The sequence below is a fragment of the Nicotiana attenuata genome, chromosome 1, assembly GCF_001879085.1.
Source record: "Nicotiana attenuata strain UT chromosome 1, NIATTr2, whole genome shotgun sequence".
Classification (NCBI taxonomy): Eukaryota; Viridiplantae; Streptophyta; class Magnoliopsida; order Solanales; family Solanaceae; genus Nicotiana; species Nicotiana attenuata.
Genome location: NC_031989.1, coordinates 2,457,292 through 2,470,120, shown reverse-complemented (window position 1 = coordinate 2,470,120; position 12,829 = coordinate 2,457,292). Strand labels below are relative to the sequence as shown.

Sequence of the window (12,829 nt, the reverse complement as noted above, 5' to 3'; positions counted from 1 at the left end):
ATGACAAGAGCATCAGAGTGAGGAAAAATCAAACCGTTGGTAACTAACTTATCGAAGACGATACTTTCTTCGAGGTCATCACACCGATCGTGAGTGATTGACCGCTTCAGCTTGTGTGTGGTGGTAAATTTTATGTGGTTGACTGCTGCTTCGTCGCCTCCACAGATGATTATTTGAATGGTGCGGGCAAGAGAGGTCGGCTTTGGAGGGCCCTGGTGTTGTTCTCGTCCACGGCCAAAGTTGGCTCGTCTCGGTCACTCATTCACTCCTTCAGGTGTCCTTGGTTCAGCATGTTAACCACTTCTTGCTGCAGGGCTATGGCAGTCCTCGATTTTGTGACCCCGCTCCTGGTGAAATTCACAAAGGACGTTCGACTTTTGGGTACTAGGGTCGGACTTCATTTTTTGCAGCCACTTCACCTTCGTACCAAGCTTCTCTAGTGCGTACACTATTTCTGAAGGAGAAACACAAAAATTGTGAGCGGATAAGAGTGGGGGCATACCTCTTTCGATTCGTTGAGTCCCTGTGTGCGGCCTGGACGACCCTTCCATATGTCGAGGGGATGGTGGAATGGTGGTTCTCACATAGGGCTGATGCCTATCTCAGTTAAGGCGTGGTCCGGGCTGATCTTTTCGAATGTCATTACGACGGTCTTTCCTTGGCTCTATTTGGATTGACGTTAAGTGTTAGGTTGGATCGTTAAGGTCATCATCGTCTGCTCTCACCTCGGCACAGTAGGCATTGCGAATTTCTTCCCAAGTGGTGGGAGGGTATTTCACGAGCCTACTTAACAGCTTCCTGGTTGCCCTTGACTCATTTCTGTTCAAACCGTTTTGGAAGGCTGCTACCGCCATCCCATTCAATACGTTTAGTAAGCCCATTCTCACCCTGTTAAACCGAGCGAGGAAGTCCCTGAGTCCCTCGCCTGGCGATTGCCTAACGGCGAATATGTTTTTCACCCTGGCCTCAGCTTTCTTAGCTCCGGCGTGGGCGGTGACGAGCTTATCAGCCATTTCTTCAAACGTTGTTATGGACCGTGCTGGTTGTTGTGAGTACCAAGTTAGGGCTCCTCCAGTTAGGGTTTCGCTAAACTTTTTTAGTAGTATTGACGGTACTTGCTCCTTTGATAGGTCGTTGCCCTTTACTGCTGTGACAGTGTGAATGATCTTCTGGGTCTGTGGTGCCATCGTATATCTTTAAATATGGTGGCATTTTGAAGGTCTTGGGTATGCATGCGGGGCTGCCTCCTCGCTATACGGTTGTTCGACGAATCGGCCGACATCTCGTTTTGGTAGCAGTTTCGGAGCGTCCGGTATCTTATTGACCCTTTCTTGATGTTCTCTCATCTGGTCGTGGAGTGCCTTATTTTCGTTTTCCATTTCTTCTATTTCTTTAAAATGGCTGCCAGTGCATCATTGCCTGCATCAACAATGGTGTGAGTGTTACCTGTTGGGGGAGCTGGTTGCTCATCGGTGGTCGTTATGACATCTGCCGGCGTGGTATTTCAGTTCGCTCTTTGAACGAGTTTGTCGAGTATGTCATTGAGGGTGCTTGTCAGCCACTCCTCCAACTGTTTCTTCACTGCTGGTGGTGCTTTCTCAGCTGTGGATGTGGAAGCTCCCCTTTCGCGTTAAGCGGTTACACTTTCATGAGGAGGAGGTGAATCACTCCGCCTAGGCGTAACGCTTGGCGTCACATTCTCATTGTCTTCTCTGCCATCCTCGTTGATGGTGTTCAAAAAGTTCGTAGTGACACCTGTTATTGCTTTTTGTCTTGCATTTCCTTTTCCTGCCATTGTTAGTTTATGCAAAGCAAGGAAAAGAAGGCTATCCCTTTTTATGATCTAGAAGAATCTAAAATTTTAACTAAAAGTCTCCCCACAGACGGTGCCAAATTGTTTGACCAAAAAGTATTAAGCCTTTTTTATTAAACCAATTAATGATGAGAAGATGGGTGAATCTTAGTTAAGAATAATAAAATCTAGACCAAATGTTAGATGAAGTAGACAAGATGAACAACATTAGCTAATGTGTTTGAGCTGATTAAATGCTCATAAATGCAACAACATAAATGTACAACAAATATAAATAAATGCGACTAGCATAACAAGTTACTACTCAATTATTGTAAGATTCAGAAGGCTCCTCTTACAACAACATGGAAAAAAGGAAAATAGGAAGGGGTTGAGGAATCTTTGGATCTTGTGAATGTAGAAAAAATGTATGCTCGAGTAATGTAATCGATGAATAAGACAATTTTTGTATATTCTTTCAGGTCAACCTTTTACAAAGTGTTCTCTCTCATAAAATCCAGATTCCCCTTTGTTCTCTATCTCTTCCTATTTATAAGGGATATCTCCCAAAAATCCTAAAAAGTACAAAACAAGGAATATCCAAAGGAATATTCCTTGTGTCCATATTTGAACCTATGCTACCGTTATTTCTTCATCTCAGCTGCCCATCTTTGGCATCAGCCGTCTTGATAGCAACCCTCAGTTGTTGTACCATGGTCGACTCCGTTCTTTGTCTTACTTATCCGTTACCACCCGAGTCACCAAAATTAGATCTATACATTGTGACCTTTTACTATGTTATTATTTCTTGTTTATGTGATACTACAATCTATTTGAAAAGTTAAACAATTTTTTATTTTTTTAATATCATCTGAATATTAGGTGTAAAAAACTATGACTTATAGTGTTTGTAATCTATTTTTCACCTTCAGTGTTTGTGATCTATAGATATATTTATATATACCGATAATTAGCAGTACATGATTTGATTCTTATAGAATTCCGTCGTTTTTTCGGGCGGAAGATAGGACTCTTAATAGTAATAGGAGTATGATTCTAAGTATCATGCACTACTTGACAAAAGTCATACTAATTTTGACAAATGTTTTGTCCTAATAAAATACTAATAGAATCGTGAAACTAAATCAAAAAAGGTCCCCAATTAATTAATCTGTTTGGTAGGACAGACTGAATGAGGGAAATACTAATAAATTAAACAGAACAAAAATAAGATCTCAAAATGGTCCCTAAAATAAACAATGTATTATAGTTTCCTTAATCTCACAGTTTCTCTCACTCGAGCCGTTTAGTGGTCCACTACTGAAAAGTGACACGTGTCACATAACTATACGTTGAAAATCACACTTTCTTCTCGTTGTAATTAAGCATCGTATTTATGCACCGATATTCCAGAGCCACGTGGTCACGTGGTTCATATCCAATAACTCTTATTTTGAGAAAACAAAGAAAGGGTAAATTTGTCATTGCACTTAAATCCCCACCGTCACACGGAAAAAAAGACGTTGACGCTCTCTCCGATCCATAAAACTGCTCCCATATCTGATTTTTTGCAGTTCCCAGAAGTTTAAATTGTGTGTGACTGCGTGTTTCAGTGTGTGTGTGTGTGTATTTTATTTTCTGTGTAATTGTTGTTTCCTTGAGGATTCAACAATGGAGGTAAGATTTCGTTAATTACTAATCTATCTTAAAATTTTTATGGGTTTGCTTTTGTTGCTACACTTTTTTTATGTTTTACTCATTCAATAATTATTAACTTTATTCGACGCGTAAAGCTTCATCTTCAGTTTTCTATTAGCTTCAAGTTCACACCCTCTTTCTTATAATCACTTGAAGAAAAAGGACTTCTAATTTTTCAAGCTCTTTTATGTTTTTTTTTAAAAAAAAAAATTAATTTGCAGGCTTTGCTGAATATTAAACAACCTCCATTTTCTTCTTTTAATATTTTTCACCGTTGAAATCTTATTAAGAACAAGATTATAGTTTATCAATCTGAATAAACCGATCTTATTACCGTTAGAATCTTACAGTTTTTATATGTTTTTATTGTGATAATTTAATACATATCTCGGATTGTTCAACGTTATATTTTATTTATTTATTTAAATCTCAGCAGAACAATTGAAGCTGAAGCAGAGAACATTGTGACCGTTAAATCGCAACAATCTCTCAGGTTGCTACTTTTCAGTTGATACGGCGGAGGAGGTGAACAGTGAACCTTTTCTTTTCAATGTGATTTCTCTTTTATATGAACAATTGTATACAAAATTATGTTGTTTAGATACTTTTATTTTAACGAAAAAAAGATACTATTTGTATTTTATTTAGGTTTTGGGGTCCACCATTGCTGAAAGTTCCAAGCTTCAGAGCTACTGTGGAATTACTTAGAATAGTACTGAGACTTGGTCTTGAAGCATACTTGGGTCCCAATATTGGTCCCTGTTAAGCAAAGTAATGTGGATTGAGTCATGGCGCTTTTCATGGAATTTTAGGTCTTGAAAATACTTGGTATTAAGGTTTTTAAGTAAAGTGCTTAATCACAACTAACCCATGAATCAGCCTACCTAATCGTGTGGTATTAATTGTTTTAAATTCTTTTTACAATTAGTTCCCTGGGGTCAATAGCTACTGTGTTATTTTAGCAATCACAACCACCATGTCTCAAACATTCTAACTGTCTTTCCTTTTTCTGTTGGCAGCAGGGTTTATGAGACAGTGAGACGTTTTGGCTTCTTTTTACCTTTCGCTCTGAGACTTCGAATCATGGGTCAATTGTTGGCTATGTGATCGGGGCCTCTACAAAGAGAAGAGGGGGGGAACTTTTGGGATGGGAGCTATTGGTGGGGAAGAGTTGAAGAAGTGGGAGAAAATGCAAGGGGCTGCATTGGGCGGCGAAGAGAAGATCCTGGTATTGGTAAGGTTGAGGCCTCTAAGTGAAAAGGAAATTGTGAGGAATGAAGTTTCAGATTGGGAGTGTATCAATGAGACCACCATTTTGTACAGGAACAGTCTCCAGGAACGGTCTGGATTGCCTACTGCTTATACCTTTGGTAAGAAGTTCCCCTTTTCAGCCTTTGCATTTTGAACTGATCTTTATAGATTTGGAAATAATTTGCGAGAGGTATGTTGAGGTTTAGATCTGGATATTTTAGCTTGCAAACTGGTCTGAGATCACATCCTTGGTTGGCTGTTCTACTCTGTAGAATCATATACATTTACTGGGATAAATTTCAGTTTTAGCTTGAATACTATTTAAAAATGATTTACTGATACTACACGTATCTTCTTGCTCTTCTCTTCTGAGATTAGATAGGGTATATAGGGGTGATTGCTCAACAAGGGAAGTGTATGAGGGAGGAACGAAGGACATTGCTCTTTCTGTTGTCAGTGGAATCAACTGTGAGTGTTCCAATCATATGCCTTCCACATTTTGTTGTAGATTCCTATCATTTGAAAGAGAACTCATTAATACGACTACCTAAACATATTATGCAGCAACTATCTTTGCGTATGGGCAAACAAGCAGTGGAAAGACGTACACAATGAATGGAATTACAGAGTTTACAGTGACAGACATATATGATTATATGCAAAGGGTAAATTAATGTTTACTTTGATGTCATCTGTTTGCTCCCTTTAGCATCACTTCATATTCTAACTTGTGGATGAGAAATTTTATCTGATCCTCATTTGGTTTTCCTTTATTTGTTGCAAACATGATTTTTCCTTCTCTTGTCCAGCACGAGGAAAGAGCATTTGTTTTGAAGTTTTCTGCTATGGAGATCTACAATGAAGTTGTTCGAGACCTCCTCAGCTCAGATAGTACTCCACTAAGGCTGCTTGATGATCCTGAGGTGAGTTTCTGTTTCTTAGTTTTAACTTTTAACAGGGAGCAGATGAAGTTTCCTAATGATTTCGAGTTCTGCAGAAAGGGACCATTATTGAGAAACTGACAGAAGAAACTTTAAGGGACTGGGACCATCTGAAAGAGCTCTTGTCCATCTGTGAAGGTAGTGTAAATCTCCAATTCTATGCTTTAGACTTTATCATAGTAACAATTAGCACCTATAGATGTATTAACCAGAAGTAACAAGTTTTGTGGCCTTTCTGCAGCTCAAAGACAAATTGGGGAGACTTATCTTAATGAAAATAGCTCCAGGTCTCATCAAATTCTTAGACTGGTATTCCCTTCTTGTCTTTTTTGATAAAGTTGGTATTACCATGTTTTCGTCTCTCTGCCTAGAATAGTAAAGTATTATTCGTTATCCTGGAATAAGGGCATGTGTCTCCTTCTTATACTCTTTCTTGGTTCTTTCTTCAGACAATTGAAAGTTCAGCTCGTGAGTTTATAGGGAAGGACAACAAAACAACTCTTTCTGCTAGTGTGGTATGCATCAAATAGTTTACTTTATGATTTTATCTACATTCTTGACATGGACGCATGAATTGCTGATGGCGAACTTATTATTTTTGAATGCAGAATTTTGTTGATCTGGCAGGAAGTGAACGTGCATCTCAGGCGCTGTCAGTTGGGCAGAGATTGAAAGAAGGCTGTCATATTAATCGTAGTTTGTTGACTTTGGGAACTGTTATCCGCAAGCTAAGGTTGATTGCTTGGTTTTTCTAATCTGAATTTGCTGCACTAAACTACATGTATATGATCAATAAACATGTAACTCACTTTTGCTGTCCACATTGAAAGTTGGGGGGGATTTTTTTTCTTTTTTTTTGGTCTCTCAGATTAGTGAAGATTTTTATGCTATTGAATACTGTTTGCTACATGAACTGTATATGTTCAACAGTATAAGATGAACCTTACTTTTTAATTCATCTCCGAGTTCTCTACTTCATTTACTTGTGCATGTAACGGCTTTCCTCAATTGCAGCAAGGGAAGACATGGGCATGTAAATTACAGAGATTCTAAGCTAACTCGTATTCTTCAACCTGCTTTGGGAGGCAATGCAAGGACTGCCATAATCTGCACCTTGAGCCCTGCACGAAGCCATGTAGAACAATCTAGAAATACGCTTTTATTTGCCTGTTGTGCCAAAGAAGTGTCCACTAATGCACAAGTCAATGTAGTCATGTCTGACAAGGCATTGGTGAAGCATTTGCAGAAAGAGCTGGCTAGATTAGAGAGTGAATTAAAAACTCCTACAACTACTTGTGATCATGTGTCATTGCTGAGAAAGAAAGACCAGCAGATTGAAAAGGTGAATGTTCTTTCCTACTGTTGCTCTTGTGCTTATGGTTGTGTTCTGAAAATTTCAGCTAGCAGATTTTGGATTGGTCACCTCTAGCCGTTGAATTGAATCTGGCAGACCAATAGTTAATCTACTTCCTATTCATACCAAGACTTTCATCTAACTGCTGATTTCACTTATTCTTCACTCAGTAATTTTGCATGTGATCGGAATCAAGGCATCCTTGCTTTCATGTTACAGCAAAAGTCCCCACTCATGCCAAGGCTTTCATCTAACTGCTGATTTCACTTATTCTTCATTCAGTTATCTTCCATGTAATCGGAATCAAAGCATCCTTGTTTGTTGTTACAGCAAAAGTTCCCGAGTGTTTATGAAGTGTTTTAATTGCCAAATTCCTTCAATCTGAAAAAGTGTTATTGAAGTGGAGTTCAATTAGATGTGAACTCTCTTTGTAGAATGTTCACATATTTTATCTGGTTAAAATCTGCAGTTAGAGAAAGAAGTGAGGGAACTAACTAAGCAACGTGATCTTGCTCAATCGCGAGTTGAGGATCTGCTGAGGACGATTAAAAGTGATAAAACCTCCAGCCAGAAGGTTTGTATTAAGTAACGTGATGAAAGCTCTGTGTCTTGCTCCTTTATCTGTTGCTTATTTTTTGCAAATTTTCAGGAAGTGTCGAGTCTACCTTCTAAATCGGTGGAAGGCAACACATACGAAGATGAAAGCTCTGTGTCTTGCTCATCAGCCATAGAGGAGTCCTACATCAGGGACAATGAAAGTGATGCTACATCCTGTGCTGTGCCTGCTGCTGATCAACATCAGAGGGGCAAAGAATCTGCAAATGTGACAGGAGAAGATTCTGATGACCTTTGCAAGGAAGTTCGATGTATTGAGATGGATGAATCTAGTGAAAATAGAAATTTTGAATCCATCAGCTTGTCAAACACAGCGTATGGAGAAAGAATGTCAATGCCTCCTGCTTCCAGTGTCAGACATTCTGACATCCGGCAGTCATCACCAATGTTACTTGAACAAGCAAATAGCACCAGCGATCGTTCTCTTCATGCAGCCTGGGAGCAGAAGATGCAAGATATCCAGAATACAATCAATTCTCTTGTCAGACCTTTTCCTGATGATTCATCTTCACCTGCCCTTTCGACAAGTATATCCGGTTCAAGAAGCCAGAAATTAACAAGAAGCAGGAGCTGTAGAGCTAATTTTATGGTGGGCTCATTTCCACCCGATTTTGAGACAGTTGAAGATAGCGAGACCACCCCGCCTAATGTGCTAGAGAAGGATTTTCCTGGAAGACCTGAAAATTTCCAGCGGAAGCACTGGAAACTTCCTCTATTGATTTATGGAGCAAACAGACCTAAATTATCCAGAAACAATTCACAGTCTTCAATTGGTAGTGCTTTTGTAGATGGGAGTAATGCTCCTGGAGATGAGGATATCCCAAGTGTTGACAATTTTGTGGCAGGTTTGAAGGAGATGGCTAAGCTTGAATATGATAATCAGCTTCATGATCAGGTCTGAACTATCTTGATTCCAGCCATATGTTTTTTCAGAGTTGTTTGCTCTTTTCTTGTGTTTATTATATGTATGGAATTACTGGTAAATATCACAGTATTTGGTTTCAGTGCATCATTTTACTTTGGTTAATTTGATGACAGATATTGCTTGCATGATCAGTTCCTGCTCCTTGATCTGTGCTTACTTTCTTTTATTATGGGGAAATAACAATTCAGATTGAATTATGTATGCATATAGAGAAACAAAACTTAGATTTTTTGTGTAATTCTAATTTAAGCAGTTTTGGAATTTTTTGTTTAGTAGGCATTAAGTTTATAACTTGACGTACTTGATGTATATGGTATGCATTCTTCTCATGTTTATTCTCCAGGGGATGTACTTGCTTACATGACTTTGAAAAACTGTTACTTATCCCAAACTTTATCCTCATGTATTAATATCTATGTTAGGGTCAAGAGGCTGGAAAGTCAAAAAGGAGTGTCAAAAGTGTAGGAGTGGACCCAATGTTGGACTCATCAGAGGCTCCTTCAGATTGGCCTCTTGAATTTGGAAGGCTACAGAAAATGATCATTGAACTATGGAAAACTTGCCATATTTCATTGATCCATAGGACATACTTCTTTCTGCTGTTTAAAGGTGACCCGATGGATTCTATTTACATGGAGGTAGAAGTAAGAAGACTTTCCTTCCTTAAGGAAGTACTTTCGAGCGGAAATTCTGCTGTACAAGGAGGTCAGACAATCACGCTTGCATCAAGGTATAATCTGTACCTTGCTGCTCTTATACCCCTAACTCCCTCCCAATTTTTGGGGGGTGGTGTGTGTGCATGCTTGATTGCACAGTGTTCACAATATTGGAAAAAAGATGATGCCACTGTAATGTTTTAGAACCATATAGACTGAACGTGTCAATCTTGTAACTACCATCTCTGCATCATCTGCTAATATGGTTCAATTATTATTCTTGATTTTAACAGCCTTAAAGCTCTTAGACGCGAAAGAGATATGCTCAGTAGGCTCATATATAAAAGAATTCCGGGAGCTGAAAGAAATGAAATATACCAGAAATGGGGCATAAATTTGAACTCCAAGAGGAGGAGACACCAACTTGTTCATCATCTGTGGAGTGACACAGATTTGAATCGTGTGATAGAGAGTGCTGCCGTTGTTGCAAAGCTAATTGGGTTCTCTGATCAGGGGCCTGCCCTCAAGGAGATGTTTGGGCTTAGCATTACACCTCCGCGGAAGAGCAGGAGATCTTTTGGCTGGAAGAATAGTATGGCATCCCTTATCTGAGCTTGTGAAAGTTCAGCTAGAAGAAGATATAGTTGAAATTAGCAGTCTCATTATGAATTAGCAGGATTCAATATACTGTTTTCAGTTCCTTTTAGTTTGCCTAGGATTCTGTAATACTACTCTGGGATTCACTTGTTATTTTTTGTTTCATATTTGATTGTAGATTATGTTTTTTATTTAGTCAAGTAGGGACGCATTGGCTAGATTTTTCTATTATATAGAAAAGGAGAGATGGTTGACCAAGGGCATATATGTCATTTCATAAAAATTTCATGTTTGCATTTCTTAGATGCAAAATACACGCGGACCCCACATTCCTCTAACCACAACTCTCCTTTAAATACACTATGCATGTGTTGATTAGACTGTTTGTGCACTGCAAATGCTCATTTCCAATCTTTTCTCGAGTTTTGGAAAACTTATTAACTTTGTTTAAGTTCGTAAAATTAGAAGTTTCTATAGAGAAAATAAAATCAATTNTTCTTGTGTTGGTTATTGTCATTGGTCTTGTGAGACCATTGTCGTTATTGATGATTATGGTCCTATGTTGCGTTGAGTTATTAAGCTTCTACAGGGACAATTGGTAGTAGTGTTATTACAAAGGCGACTCTGCAAAGGTGATATAGATCTCGGGGAGTTAAACATTCGAGGACGAATGTTTCTAAGGGGGGAAGGATGTTACATCTCGCATTTTCGTACGTTAAAAGTTTCGTCTTCAGTTAATCGACATAGTCTCGGGGATGAGATTATCTTGAGGTTAACGTATTTACGCTGTTTATAACAAGCGATAAATAAGTTTCACGAAGGATAAAGGGTGCACGAATTAAAAAAAACAAGTTTCGTTGAAAATGACCAATTTGGGATAAAGTACGGGTGAGTGATACTACCCGATATTTTATGGACTAGTACCATACAAGGTACCATATGGCCGTGATAGTATGATATATAAAGTATATTAAAAATAAGTAAAATTTTTAGTAATTTGAGGCAATTTTTTTTAAACTATACGAGTAATTGGTTAATTACCGGGTTACGGAACATTACCCAGTTAACTAATAAGTGGATAAAAATTAATAGACTACACCCCAAAAAACGTGGCAGAAGGCCGCAAAGTAAAGGAATGACCCTTGCTAAATCCATGACTAGGTGGCAATTAAGTGGCTAAGAAAGGGATACATTATTGTTATGATTAATATAACATTCTTACCATTAGAAACTTAAGAAACTTTACATGACAAAAGATATTGGCATTTTGGATTCAAAAGAAACGTTAACCTTCCTGGAAACAGTAACCATCTTCATGCTTTCAACAAAAGCCAATTTCTTCATTTCTTGAAAATGGAAGCTCCATTTCATTCAAAATACTTCGAGGACCAGAAGCGTAATTCCATCAAAATTTTGCGGTTACAAAAGAGTATGGTGCAATCTTCACCAAGAATATTATACGGAGTTTTCCCTACTCTAGGTATGTTAAGGCTATCCCTTCTTTCTTTTTGGCATGGTCCAAGTTATACAGAAGAAACGAGCAAACTCACATTTTTTATAAACGACTCTATTCATGGAAATACTAGGGGTCTCTTTGTTCTTGATTCCCCATGTGACATATTGTTATATCTTCTGTTCATGGGTCTCAAAATAATACGCAGTCGAAAAAGTTTATCCGGAAGAAATTTTGAGATTATTACATATTTTTCATGCATTTTATTCATTTATATATGTACATTGACCCATGACCAGATGACGTTATATACGCGTATTTATATGTATATATGTATATGTATATGGGATATGGGAAAAAGGTTACGGCGTTATATACGTACCACCACCTGATCAGTTGGTATATGTTGATGATGTTGCCCACAGTGGCCGAGACGATATGATGGGATGCCCTCAGTGGCTTGATCATATTATGTACACCCATACCTATGCATGACACGACATTTATACACACGTGGATGACATTATAAATGTTTCAGAATTTACAAAGTTATTCAGATTTAAAGATGGATTTCTTTATTCCATGTTTCATCTATGTCTTGTACGTATTGATTTTCATGCCTTACATACTCAGTATATTTTTCGTGCTGACGCCCTATTTCACGGGGCCTGCGTTTCATGCCCGCAGGTGCTGGTAGGCAAGCTGACGGTCCCCCTTCTTAGGATCCTTGATCAACGAGAGTTGGCGTGCTCCACTTGATCCGCAGCTGCTTTTGATTTTGGTATGATATATTTGTATATTTCTATTTTTTTTCTATTATATAGAAAAGGAAAGATGGTTGACCAATGGCATATATGTCATTTCATAAAAATTTCATGTTTGCATTTCTTAAATGCAAAATACATGTGGACCCCACGTTCCTCTAGCCACAACACTCCTTTAAATACACTATGCATGTGTTGATTAGACTGTTTGTGCACTGCAAATGTTCATTTCCAATCTTTTTCTCATTTTAGAAAATTATTAATTTTGTTTTATTCAAATAGAAGTTTCTATAGAGAAAATAAAATTAATTTTTAAATAATACAACAACAAAAAGAAGTATCAATATTTACAAAATTTTCATATTTACCCATACTATCTTAAAGCAATTTGAAAATAAAAATTAAATGATTTTCATCTATTCATACTATTTGTAGACGATTTCAAACTGAATAATTTTATATTCAAAAGTAATTTTAAAAATATAGCTTGTTAAACCTCAAAAGTTAATTAACTAAACACCAACAAATAATAATTTTAATAAAATTGCAATGTTGGGCCCGTATACGGGCCTTCCCACGTCTAGTTGTTACGTAGATTTTAACAATCTAACTCTGAATTAGAAGTGTGAGTGAAAAAAATTGCATATCATGTTGGTTTTAGAACCAATTAAATATAACTGTCGGTACAAAACATATACTGGTGATGGACTGATAGTAAGCTACTATAACCGGTTAAACTACATGGATAGTGGTAAAATATTTTACAAAGCAATTTTTAAATAT

The 12,829-nt window shown here is 37.7% G+C and overlaps 1 protein-coding gene across 3 annotated transcripts; it reads left to right on the top strand.

Annotated features, from left to right (window-relative positions):
- LOC109222932 (kinesin-like protein KIN-7E) lies at positions 3,318-10,094 on the top strand. 3 transcript variants are annotated; one of them, XM_019387247.1, is made up of 15 exons: positions 3,318-3,469; positions 3,927-4,015; positions 4,513-4,860; positions 5,120-5,209; positions 5,306-5,406; positions 5,551-5,664; positions 5,739-5,820; positions 5,924-5,991; positions 6,132-6,197; positions 6,291-6,415; positions 6,697-7,024; positions 7,506-7,610; positions 7,686-8,546; positions 8,999-9,306; positions 9,526-10,094. In XM_019387247.1, exons 3-15 carry the CDS (start codon positions 4,638-4,640, stop codon positions 9,842-9,844), a joined length of 2,790 nt encoding a protein of 929 aa, XP_019242792.1. In that variant the 5' UTR covers positions 3,318-3,469; positions 3,927-4,015; positions 4,513-4,637; the 3' UTR covers positions 9,845-10,094. The 3 variants fall into 3 exon arrangements, with proteins under 3 accessions (XP_019242792.1, XP_019242842.1, XP_019242899.1); XM_019387297.1 differs by having other exon boundaries at positions 4,510-4,860; XM_019387354.1 differs by having other exon boundaries at positions 3,924-4,015.

What these genes read in the sequence shown, in the direction of transcription:
- LOC109222932 (XM_019387247.1), top strand. Translation starts at nt 4,638, where the DNA reads ATGGGAGCTATTGGTGGGGAAGAGTTGAAGAAGTGGGAGAAAATGCAA. An exon ending in ATAAAACCTCCAGCCAGAAG is followed by an intron (nt 7,611 to 7,685) that starts GTTTGTATTAAG and finishes GCAAATTTTCAG; the next exon opens with GAAGTGTCGAGTCTACCTTC. An exon ending in ATAATCAGCTTCATGATCAG is followed by an intron (nt 8,547 to 8,998) that starts GTCTGAACTATC and finishes TATCTATGTTAG; the next exon opens with GGTCAAGAGGCTGGAAAGTC.